Below are 13,516 nucleotides of genomic sequence, written 5' to 3' on the forward strand. Positions count from 1 at the left end.
GACACCCATCAACCATAACTATATCATCCACAGATTCAGTCACTGCAGGCAGAGATAAGATCCACAAACATCTGGAAGAGATGCACTTCCTATGGCCGGACAGGCAATGGCATCTGGAGGCTAGGCGAACTAAGGACTGCCCATGAGTGTTTTGTTTTGTAGGGACCAAGGATTCACTCCTGTGACCCACAAATGACCCGATCAAACCAAAAGTCACAGATCTGATTCCCCCTAAAACTTCCTTCTCTGTCATCTACAAATGACAGCATTACTGAGACGTAGATGACGCCCTGGTTACAGAGGTCCAGCAAGATGACGATGCTGCTATGGGCCCCCTGAAAATGATCAATAGGCTCTCACGTCTCCAGTGCTACAGCGTGGTCCTGAAGCCACACTACACGTTTTCATGGCCTGATTAATCACAGGCCCATAGCCTGCTTGGCCTCTCCGTTTGCTTTTTGTAAAGGAGAAGAGGAAGCAGCCCGGCTTGCTCGCCGAATCGTTCTACTAAAGACAGTGGATGTCACGGGCACAACTGGCACCACAGTCTCAGGTACCACCCCGTTCTCCCTCTGCTCCCCGGCACGGGGGCAGCTTCAGATGCTTGGCAGTTCCCATTATTTTTTACTTTTATTCTGAATTAATTTTTCTAGTAGATTCAAAATACCTGTGTGGCCAGTGCTCTTTTCAAAAACACCAGTTACGCAAGTCCATTTCAGGGCTATTTTTATCATTATTAAAAATGGTGCTTAAAAGCCACAGCGGTCTTTCTGGTTTCTCATGAGCGCTCCTCTGAATCAGCACGTCCACACCTCCCACAAGCTGCATGTAAACAGCAAGCTCTCGCCAGTTCATATTCTAAAGGTCAGGCAGGCATTAGTTTTTGCAGCAGCCATTCAGATGGAGCTGAACAAGGCAGCCACACGCAGAAGCAGAGGCAGCACCGCTCCTGCTCAGAGAGGAACCAAAAGGTTTCCAAACACCGCCGCCCTTCAAAGAGGCTGGGAATGATTTCCAGAAGCGACCCTGGTAACTACGCTGTCTGGGGACTGTAAATTCCCAACACCAGGCAAGAGCCGACACCAGGGAATCTGTCTCCATGGCAATCTCACCGTGTTAATCGAGAATATCCCCTGCACTGTAGTGTACTCCACAAGATGATTACGGAGTAACTGATGGAAAACAGAGAGGAGAAGCTGTGAGCCAACCCGGGGAAGGATAACGCCCCGCAATCAGCTGGGAAGAAAGACCACCAAGTGAAGATTAGCAACGATTTTTATTTCCCTTCTGCTTTATTAAAAGCAGATTTCTTTTAGCCCGGCCCACGAGGCTTGTACCTGCTGTCTATAGAAGAGCTTAATAACCTTGGAGAACGTCTGGTTTTCTAAGCTGAAAGGCCTCCTTTCTTTAAATAAGCATCCTGGCATTTACTATTGTCAGCTGTAATTACCTTTAAGGACGGAAAAGATTCGTGTTTACACGGGAGCATTCACTTGGAGCATACCTATAAGGCTTGCAGAGCCTTCTAATTATAAAACGAAAACCCCTAGAGAGCATAAATAACATTTCTGCAGAAATGGAAATCCATCAGTTTCGAAGCATGAGAATGGCAGACCACCACCAACAACAACAACAAAATCTCATTAGGTCTATTAGTTAAAAATTCTAAAATGGGCTCATTTGGTTCCTTTTTCTCTTTAGGAATACCACCAGACTGCCAGGAAATCATTAAAATTTCACACATGAAATAGCAACAAGCTAGTTATTCTTTTTCTACACTGAGTCCCTGAAGCCTCTGGAGAACACAGGGAGGTAATTGCATTTTCTCAGCCACTCCGGGGCAAGGATTTGCAGGTCACTCACAGCTTCCACCAGAAACCACTGTAGATCTGGCCAACGAGGTGTTTTGTTTTAATACCAATTAAACCGGCCTAGTGGCAAACCTGATGGTAAGCAACTTCTGTATGGGAGACGCTAAGAGGAAATCATCAAGTTGCCAGATGGGCAGGAGCAGCTGGCTACAAGATGTCATTACATAAATGTGAAGTTAAAAAAAAATCATTCCTTTATGAGACTGTTTTGCATACAAATAGCATCCTTCACCCTTGTTCCTAAAAATACCGTAAAGCAGCTCCTGATGTCCCTTTATCCCGTCTAAAGCAATTTTCTAATGTACTGGCTAACCAGATCCTGTGGCCTCTGACATTCATGACCTTTTGAGCAGGCCACGCGGTTTGCTGAGCAGTCGGTATTCTAATTAGTTTAGCTGCGCTCTCCGAGGAAGAAAGGCGAACTAAGCAAATTAGACATCCTGACTGACGCGCTCATTCCTGTGAGCTCACACCTACACATCCAAGAGTGGACCCGCATCTCCCACAGACTCGAGGCTGAAAGAGCAAATCTCAACAGGCATAGTGATCAGCTCCTGAAACTCCTGCACTCCGGCAAGCTAAGGCAGGAAGGAGGATCAAAGGTCAAAGCCAGCCTGGGCAACACAGCAAAATCCTATCTACAGAAAGTCAAACAAAAGAAAGCATTTACTAGCATGGTTTCCACAGAAGACATAAATCAAAGCCCTCTCTACTCAGTTTATATCTTGGTATTCAACAGGAGAGGCGGCAGACATACCAGATGGCCTTTCCCCTGTCAGCCTGACACCTGGACTTCTGTAGGTTTTTTTTTTTTTTTGACATGGACCTCCGTAAACATTTTGGTTTAGGAGCCAACAACACACCTTAGCAGGTAAAAGTGCCTGTTGCCAAGCCTATCCCCCGAGTTCAGTCCCTGGGACCCAGAGGGAAAGTACTAACTCCTGAAAGTTGTCCTCTGTCGTTCACAAGAGAAGAGGGAAGTGTGGTATGTACATGAATATATGCATGTGTACACACACATACACACACGCATTAAATATAAAACTTTTAGAGTTTTGACAATAGTGAAAAAATTAGCCGTGAATTTGAAAGAAAGCAAGGAGGAACAGTGCACGGGAGTCTGGAGGGAGGAGACAGAAGGTAGAAAAGCTGAAGTAAATTAATCTCAAAAACAAAATAAGTTTCAATTTTAAATTTGGGTTTGTTTTTTAGCTTGATTTTCCCTTTGTGTTTTCCTTTTTCTAAGAAATTTCATTTTATTCGCTTATCCATGATTTTAAAAAGAGAAAACAATAACGGAGTTGAGACTAGACAGAGACAGCGCTGTACTCTCGTTACTCCTTTCGAGGCAGGGGCGGTCTGCGGCCCAGCTGGCTTTAACCTGGACCCTAGGAGGCTGGGAGTTGAGCTGTGATGTACGTGTGAGCTCCAGGTGCAAGCACAGTGCTGGCAGTCGATTTCTTTTAAAAATTACATTGACGTATTTATGTAGCGTACGTCCACACACAAACACGCGTGTCATGGCGTCCACGTGGAGGTGGAGCACCATCCACAGAGCGGATTCTCGCCTTTCACCCCAGGGATGAAGCTCAGGTTCTGTCACACCATCAAAGCCTTTCCCAGCACATTTGCCCCACTTCCATCCTGGTCCTCCAAATCTCCAAAACGATGTGGAAAACGAACCCCTGAAAAGAATCCGTCCTCCTGTCGTCACCACGCCGGTCTGTGAGCCCTTTATATTCTTCCCAGGCTGGCTTTCTATGCAAGCTGGGCAGGGTCCGTCAAGGCTGCTACTTACAACCGAGGACAAGAAACTGGCTTCTTGAAGATTTAAGTCATGGCAGGAAGGTGACTCTCTCTTGTTAATAATAATTAATTATCAATAATAATAACAACAACAACGATGTGGCCAAGCAGAGGTGGCACAGACCTTTAGTCCCAGCACTCAGGAGTGAGAGGCAGGTGGATATCTGAGTTCTAGACCAGCCTGGGCCACAGAGAGGTATGGCCTCTCCTTAGGTCCCTATACATGTGCACAGAGCTAGCATCCCTCAATAGCAATGCCAAAATGAACTTGCAGAATATATGTTCCTCGTCACAGGTCCTTTGAGAACGAAGGTCCAGCAGTGTTTATATGCAGGAGAGAACCGCACAGCTTGCGATGCTGACGGGGCTGCCATCTTTATCACTTGGAGCACTATGACAAAGTACCCCAGGTAGGGGTCTTCTAAGCAGCACAAACATTTCCCATGACTTAGAAGTTGGAAGACTGAGATCATAGTGGCAACACAGCCCTGCCCTTGGATGGGATTGGGGGAGCTCTTCCAGGTTTGCAGACGACATCTCTTGAAGCACAGTGTCATGGGAATCACACAAGGCACTAATTCTCAAGAAATAATCACCTCCCGTGCTGGCTAGGTTTATGTCAACTTGATATAGACTCTTGTCAATTGAGAGATGGCAACCTCAGTTTAGAAAATGCCCCTATAAGCTTGGCTTCAGGCCTTATTTAATCTTAATAATAATTAATTAGTAATTAATGTGGGAGAAACAAGTCTGTTGTGGGCGGGGCCACCTTTGGGCTGGTGGTCCTGGGTTGTATAAGAAAGCAGGCTGAACAAGCCATGGCAACAAGCCAGTAAGCAGCTCCCCTCCATGGCCTCAGCATCAGTCCCTGCCTCCAGGATCCTGCCCTTGTATGAGTTCCTGCCCTGACTTCCTTCAGTGATGGACCACAATATGGAAGTGTAAGCCCGATAAACCCTCCTCCCCACGTAGCTTTCAGCTGTGGTGTTTCATCACAGCAGTAGAAATCGTAACCAGGACAACTCCCACAGAAACCACTTCCTATTACCATCACGGCGGCAACTGTGGCTTCAACATGTACTTTGGAAAGAACACAAACTTTCAATGCATACTGTCAATCAAACGCCGGAGGTTGAAAATTGGTCCAGGTGGAGGTAGGAGGATTCAGACCTTGGAGCAGCCTCTAGGCATGTGATAAGGTAGTTAGGATTTTATGCCTTTTCAGTGCTACTTGTCTGGGAATGCCTCTTTATTAGGCAATGTCTTGTTTCACTTGTCATTACCAACTGGGTAAGACAGGTGTCCTTACTTCTTCATTCATCTGCCTGCATCTGATTGGCAACCGATTTCCTCCCGCCTTGTATTGCCCCCGCATTCTCTATGACAGCAAGTGACAAAAGCCCCAAAGTTTTCAGGCACATCTGCATCATACACATACAACGTCTTCCTTACTCTCTCACAGCTGGAATAGGGTAGTGAAACTTCTGCAGTATTAGCGCACCATGCAAGAAAAGAAATACCTTTCCCGGGGTAGGCACACATTGACAGGGCTTCTAGAACTTGCTAGGATCTCAGTGTGGAGATATCAATACCCAAGGAATGTTGAAGTAAATAAAATAGCTGCCTCCTAGCAGTTTAGACACAACACACGTGTGCCATATTTCAAAAGGAACTGACAATATTCTGCCACTCTGATTCGAGCTGAGAGAGCTGACGCTGCTGTCTCCACCCTAGTTTTTCCTCTATAAGTCTATCAAGCCTCAGGACTCAAGTACAAGGACTGGGGCAGGACAGCACCGAAGGGCTTTCAGCCCACTCCCCCTCTGGGATGACACTTTCTCACGCATCCCATTGACCTGCATGCAATCGCTAGTGCTTGCTTTATGTGTAGGCAGCACCGATAATGGAAGGGGCTGGACTTGGGTTAAGATTACAGCTCTCTTCCGGGACAGGCTCCAAAGCTGCATAGAAACCCTGCTCCCAAAAACCAAAAAAAAAAAAAAAAAAAGAAAAGAAAAGAAAGAATAGCTCTCACTAGATGGTTGGTGACTCTTGCCTTAATCCCAGCACTCAGGCAACAGAGGCAAGCGAATCTCTGTGCATTTGAGGCCAGCCTGGTCTACATAGTGAGGTTCAGGACAGCCAGGGCTGTTACACAGAGAAACTTTGTCACACACAAAAAGAATTACAGCTCTCCCAGAGACCAAGGGGCCATTAACCCTTGAGAGGAGAACAAACCTGGCCCTGGTTTGTTATGCATGTGGTACACGCCAACATATCACGCGCTGCGCAGTTGATCAGTGACACAGCACCTCACCTTCATCCAAGGACCACTCCAGTCTCCTTACTCGGCCTCACTACGCTCCCCTATAGTAGCTCCACCTATACAGGAGGAGTTCCACCTATACAGAGTTCCACCTATAGTCTTAGTTCATCAGGCGAGGTTCTCTGCACTTAAAAGACCACTGTGTCCAAAGGAAAAAAAAAAGTCTCTTCTAAAATGCAAATATTAACAAGGGTGTCTGCAGAACATTCTCCCATCTCAGCCGGCCAGTGGTTACAAGGCTATAGGCTGTGGGGCTCCGTCAATCTCCGCTTCCTCTCTTCTCTCCACTATCACTATCGGGGCCTTGCCTCTCCCTGGGCCTTCAACCACTACCGAAAGATCAGGAAGTCCCTGAACTCCAGAAGGTCAGATCTGTGCCTTACTTTCCTCAAATTATGTAGCTTAAAGGTTTATGTAGGCTCCCAACAATTGACACAGAAAATCGTACTTTTTAAAGACATACAATGCGGGTGAAGTGGGACCACCAGTTAAAGGGATGGCATATACCCGGGCCAAGAGTGGGATACAGGATGCCAAAGAAATGTTAGGCATGCAGGAAACCAGGCAAAGGAGGCAGGGCAGGTTCCACAGGGTGCCACCGGATGTTAGGCAAGAGATGGGAAATGCCCAATTCACAACGCTTCTAAGGCCAACCCTTCACCGAGGGCTTTACTAAATGGCCCAGGCATCCCACCGGGAACTGACCCCAAAGGATTCTAGCAATACAGCAAAGCTCCCCAGAGCCTCCGCCTACCCTGTTTTCTACACTTTCCACTTTTCTGCCCCTGCCAATCTGCATGGAATTGTCACCCAGCACAGGTGCTGAGTTTTTCAATTATTTTAGCAGCTTTTGAAACACATGTGTAGCTAGAAATGCTTCTGAAAAGAGGAAAATCCTGTTATTTAGGCTACTGGGTCAATTTCTGATCCTCTTTTGAATTCTTGTTTGCCACGTAACTGCTTCTGAATTAAATAAGCAGCCCGCTGACACCGAATCCTTGCTAGCAAGGCGCAGCAGCAAACACCAGCATCGACTTCCGGCTCACTGCGCAGTTGCAAAGAGGCGAGCTACGTCCAGGTGTGTTCAGCAGCTCCCAGGCTCCCACCCTCAGGGCACTACAAGACGCAGGAGCTGCTGAAATACGCGCACCCCAGGGAAGCAAAGGATCTAAGGAAGAAATGACTGCCAGCTCTTCCTATCTGACACGCGGCTCCAACCTGTCCTGCTCCCAGATTAAAACAGACCGCTACCTTCTGAGCTCTGTCATAATGCTGAAGTCACCAAAATAATCTGTCTGCCCTGGGATCTGGAAGGCACTCCTAACACCTCTCCCACAATCCACCCACCCGTGGCACGCCAGCTCTCTGAGATATTTTCTCCTATAGGACAAACCAAAGAGACTGTTCACAAGGGGGGGGAAGCTAGTCATGAAGCAAGCCTGTCAGAGTCCATTTTAGAACAGTTTCTTTAGCCTTCTCTCTTTTCCTCAGAACAACTTGACAGAGAGTCAGGTTAGAAAAGACAAGTACTTGCCTGAGGTGACTTTTAACCCCAAAGAAATAGCAAGACTGAAGCAAATTCTATTTTTTCATTTAGTCAAAGCAATCTGTTTGAGTCAAAACAAACTCTCAGACCTCATCCCGTAAACATCAATCCAGGATCCCCGAGAATGCAGGACAGTAACGTACAGAAAGCAGAGCACTGGGAATAGGTTCAGGTCAGCTGGGGAACTGCACTCTCAAGCAAGTGCTTCATGCTCAACATAAGGACCTGAATTCCATCTCAATAACGCACATAAAAATATCAGGCATGGTAGCAAGAGCTCAGAATCCCAGAGCTGGGGAGGTGTGGACATCTGGTCCATGGGGGCTCGTTCACTAGTCTAGACCCTGTCTCAAAGTCCTCCTGGGTAGAACACCCATAGCTGTCCTCTAGTTTCCACATATATGTGTAAACACATGAGCCCTCACACATGTTCTATACACACACACACACACACACACACACACACACACACACACACCTCCCAATACATGTATACCCTCCCGATACATGTGAAACCCTCCATACACAGAGAGATTGGCTCAGGCCACCTTGCCCACACCACTGTATAGGTGTGTATAGGCTATATCATATACTATATCATACACACACACACACACACACACACACACACACACACACACACGATATAGCCTTTATCTTGCATAGGCTGCAAGATGGAACGAGACATGCCACGGTGCCAAGGAATATAAAACCTATTAGTAAAACAAAATAATAACACTCTTGTAATCACAGAAACGGGAAATGCTTGAATTCCACAATCACCGCCTTCCTCGGGAGGCTTCCAGGATGCAACAGTCGCAGAAAGGAGACAGCGCATGCCCCTGCCTCAGCCCCGCACCGTTCATTCTCACCATTCCTCCACCTGTTCAGCTCCATCTCCAGATGCTGGATGACACTCTTCAGGGCCTTGTTCTTCTCTTTCTCCTTCTCATATTTCTTCTTCCATTCTTCTGCTGTTAGCTCCAAGTTCACGGACACCGTGTTCTTGATGGTCTTCGCTCTGGGGTTAAAACACAAGGAATTAGTTCTGGGAACAGCCATTAGCACTTACTGATTTTGTATAATCAAGCCCCAGATTTCATTCATATTTTTTATATTTATTTATTATGTATACAATATTCTGTCTGTGTGTATGGCTGCAGGCCAGCAGAGGGCACCAGACCCCATCACAGATGGCTGTGAGCCACCATGTGGTTGCTGGGAATTGAACTCAGGACCTTTGGAAGAGCAGGCAATGCTCTTAACCTCTGAACCATCTCTCCAGCCCCTTCCCTTCATATTTAAAAATGAACTGGGATAGCAGAGACTTCCTGTGGCATCTACCTAACAACCCTCAAAGCTGGGTCAATAGCACTGCTACTTCATTTTAAAAAAATTCTGTTTAGTATGTGTGTATGTTTCTGTGTATGCGTGTCTGTAAGTGTATGTATAGGTGTGTATATGTGGCCCTTAGAGGCCAGAAGAAGGCATTGGATCCCGGGAAGCTGGCGTTTTGGATACCAAGGCCTGAACACTGGTCCTCATGACAGAACTAAAAGCACTCTTAACTGCTGAGCCATCTCTCCAGCCTCACACTGTCACTCTTTGAGGCTCCCAAACCATCCTGTCCTTTTCTCCTTCACATTCCATCAGCCGTTCAATCCAATGGACTTCTATTCCAACTGTGTCTCAGGGTCCCGTCTTGTCTAAGTTCCTCTGTTTTCAGCCCGAAGGTTATAGGCTTATCCCAGTGTTCAGCATGTTCCTTTAAGCATCCCACAGACCACTGCTGGGTTCATCTTCTAAACAGAATTCCCATTTAATTCAATAAGCATTTCTCAAACACTAGAGACATACCAAGACAGATGGGCAAGGTCCCCAGTCCCTTAGAGCTTGGGGTTTCTTATGCCAGTGACAAAACTGAGCAATCAGTTACTTCTCTGATTTGTCATTGGTGCCTAGAACCAAAGTGCTGGGCACATGCCCACACATGGCTATAGAGCAGGTGGGCCACATAGTGAGGGGTGCTGACTGGTGGACGCCATGGTTTCCTACTGATCCCTTCATCAAAGGCGAGGATCACCACGCTAGAGTAAAGGGCCGGTTGTTCTCAAATCATCTCTTGGTTGAAAAATAGCCAGAGTTTGGGATTTTTAGCATTTGTATTTTCCAAATTCAGAATGTTTTTAGCAAAAATAATGCATGGCAAGCATGCAACACGGGCACTGTTTTTCATGATCTCCTAGGGCACGTGGCCGAGGGGGTATCATGCCCTGTGCACAGCAGCTGGACAGCTAGTGAAAGGAGAAGCTGGGAAGAAAAGACAAACACCAGCATCTGTACTAGGTGAGATTAAACAAAAGACGTGGCTCACCTAGGTCGGCACAGAAATGGACAGGTTTAGCCACATCCTAGAAAAAGTGGGTTCCTCGTGTAGGAGTCCATTTGCTACTTACTTGTTAGGCAGGTAAAGCCCGTGTGAAAATAGATGATGTTCTCTTACTTGCTATTGACATTCTCACTTTAATTTCCAAACAGTTCTAGGGCTGTCATGTTTGCTGGTACGGCTGATGTGTCATCCAGGTTAATTACCGTTGTCATCAAATGACATTCGGGACCTGATTTCTATTTTGGGGCAAGAAACTCAACAGTCCTTTGCAGTTCTACAGATGTCGTTCCAAAATTAATTCTGAAAGCAGAAAACTAAATAGCCCGACTGTTGAAAGTGGAGTTAAACCACTTCAGTGTTAGACTCACTAAAGAGTTAGGATCATTCTCATTTGCCGTCGCTTGAGGCTGCTCTCTCCGGAACTGTCTCAGCTCTAATTCTTCAAGAGCAGTAATTTTATTACTATGTTACTATGTTGCTGTCTGCCATTCTCACCCCGCCTCCCAGCATCCTCGGGCGGTGCTGCGGCTGAAATACAAGCACAGGCACAGCAGCGCCCGTTCCGCGATCAACTCAAGGCACAAAGTGAAAAAGATCGTTCATGGCTAAAATGCCTGCTGTCATTGAGGGATATACTTTAAGACTCCCAATTCTACTTAAGTCATAAACAGTCCCCAGATGGCCCCAATGGTACCAGAGGAGAAAAGATGGAGCCCCTGTGCTGTCCCCATGCAGAGTTAGTCAGGGGTACATTCTTTAAGCAGACCTATCAAGGTTTTTGCAGGACAACTGATTCTGGTTTCTGAGCTGCCCCGAACATTCTTTTTCTTCTGTTTCTGGAGTAAGCAGAGTCTTGACAATGCAGAGATGACCCACACATCTTGCACAATATGCAGAAATTAACAAAAGTACGGAAGGGTGCAGAGAAACACCGGCAATGTAGCGCCATTATTAGAAGACATGAGAGAAGCCTCAAAAAGAGAACTAGATGAGATAATTTGTTTGTGCGACCCATAACGGCCTGGGGTCTTGGGCAATCCAGCCCAAAATGAGTCTTCAGGGGAATAAATACCTGGCATTCATTCCCTCTGTCCTTTTTGATCACCTACCCATGTTTTTTCCTTACTGGCCTGACACCACCCAGCTCTGCACCACTGCCATCTGATCTAAGGGAAGTGCACACACCGCCCAGCTCTGCACCACTGCCATCTAATCTATAGGAAGTGCACACACTGCCCAGCTGTGCACCACTGCCATCTAATCTATAGGAAGTGCACACACTGCCCAGCTCTGCACCACTGCCATCTAATCTATAGGAAGTGCACACACTGCCCAGCTGTGCACCACTGCCATCTGATCTATAGGAAGTGCACACACTGCCCAGCTGTGCACCACTGCCATCTGATCTATAGGAAGTGCACACACTGCCCAGCTGTGCACCACTGCCATCTGATCTATAGGAAGTGCACACACTGCCCAGCTCTGCACCACTGCCATCTGATCTATAGGAAGTGCACACACTGCCCAGCTGTGCACCACTGCCATCTAATCTATAGGAAGTGCACACACTGCCCAGCTGTGCACCACTGCCATCTAATCTATAGGAAGTGCACACACTGCCCAGCTGTGCACCACTGCCATCTGATCTATAGGAAGTGCACACACTGCCCAGCTCTGCACCACTGCCATCTGATCTATAGGAAGTGCACACACCACCCAGCTGTGCACCACTGCCATCTGATCTATAGGAAGTGCACACACTGCCCAGCTGTGCACCACTGCCATCTGATCTATAGGAAGTGCACACACTGCCCAGCTCTGCACCACTGCCATCTGATCTATAGGAAGTGCACACACTGCCCAGCTCTGCACCACTGCCATATAATCTATAGGAAGTGCACACACTGCCCAGCTCTGCACCACTGCCATCTGATCTATAGGAAGTGCACACACCACCCAGCTCTGCACCACTGCCATCTAATCTATAGGAAGTGCACACACCGCCCAGCTGTACACCACTGCCATCTGATCTATAGGAAGTGCACACACCACCCAGCTGTGCACCACTGCCATCTGATCTATAGGAAGTGCACACACCGCCCAGCTCTGCACCACTGCCATCTGATCTATAGGAAGTGCACACACTGCCCAGCTGTGCACCACTGCCATATAATCTATAGGAAGTGCACACACTGCCCAGCTGTGCACCACTGCCATCTGATCTATAGGAAGTGCACACACTGCCCAGCTCTGCACCACTGCCATCTAATCTATAGGAAGTGCACACACTGCCCAGCTCTGCACCACTGCCATCTGATCTATAGGAAGTGCATACACCACCCAGCTGTGCACCACTGCCATCTAATCTATAGGAAGTGCACACACCGCCCAGCTGTGCACCACTGCCATCTGATCTATAGGAAGTGCACACACCACCCAGCTCTGCACCACTGCCATCTGATCTATAGGAAGTGCACACACTGCCCAGCTGTGCACCACTGCCATCTGATCTATAGGAAGTGCACACACTGCCCAGCTCTGCACCACTGCCATCTGATCTATAGGAAGTGCACACACCACCCAGCTCTGCACCACTGCCATCTGATCTATAGGAAGTGCACACACCACCCAGCTCTGCACCACTGCCATCTGATCTATAGGAAGCGCTCACAGAGCAGAACCATAGTCCTTTGATTTATGGCAATAAAACTCCAGTTCCGCTTAAGAATCCTATCCCAGGTGGATCATAGGGTAAAGCAGTAAAATGTCTAAAAGGAAATACAGAGGATGTGCTCAAGACCTGTGTTAGATGAAGATTTCTTGACTACAACATAAAAGGAAAAAAAATCAACTATCAAATTTAAAATTTCCCTCACTAAAAACCATTAAGAGAGTTAAAAGGCAAGTCATAAAATAGGAGAAGACCCTGAACTACATACAGACAACAGAGTTATCTGGAGGAACTCCTATAAACCAAGAAGTAAAAAAGAAAAAAACAGGCAAAGACTAGAATGGGCAGTTCCCAAAAGGAGTGCCATTAAACACTGCAAAGAGAATACCAGATGTCCTTAACCCCTGGGAAATGCAATTAAAACGGCAACAAGATATCTTTCCATGCCCAACAGAAGAGCTAATTCATGAGAAAGAACAATGATTTTACCTCTGGCCATCTACTATGAGTATAAATTGTTACTATAATTTTAGAAACTTGGTTTGTAAGGCAGACTAAAACTATATGCCAAACCCTATGACCCATATCTATTCTTACCTAACAGATAACAGGGACACAGGCAGCAGATACCTGTAATGTTGATAAGAACCCCTAACTGAAAGCAGCCCAAACACTTACTAACAATACAATAAATACATTCAATAGGATACTATATAACTATACACAAAACTGCTACACCCAAACACTGTGAATGAGTTCCCCAGATACAATGATACGAAAAAGAGGCTGGATGAAAACAGTACTGTGTGGTCTTATGCACATGAGGTTCAAAGGCCTGCAATTCCAATCCATGCAGAATGAAGTCAGGATGGTGCCTACTCTTGTGCACATAGCACTGGCTAAGCGG

The 13,516-nt window shown here is 46.7% G+C and overlaps 1 protein-coding gene across 1 annotated transcript in view; it reads right to left on the reverse strand.

The window, feature by feature from the left end:
- Nucleotides 1-13,516, reverse strand: part of Kif5c (kinesin family member 5C) — a 153,300-nt gene that overhangs the window by 53,847 nt on the left and 85,937 nt on the right. The window contains exon 11 of the mRNA XM_075985267.1: nt 8,422-8,570. Within this exon, the coding sequence (XP_075841382.1) occupies nt 8,422-8,570 (149 nt within the window). The remainder of the gene's footprint in view (nt 1-8,421; nt 8,571-13,516) is intronic.

The sequence above is a fragment of the Microtus pennsylvanicus genome, chromosome 9 (assembly GCF_037038515.1).
Source record: "Microtus pennsylvanicus isolate mMicPen1 chromosome 9, mMicPen1.hap1, whole genome shotgun sequence".
NCBI classification, from domain to species: Eukaryota; Metazoa; Chordata; class Mammalia; order Rodentia; family Cricetidae; genus Microtus; species Microtus pennsylvanicus.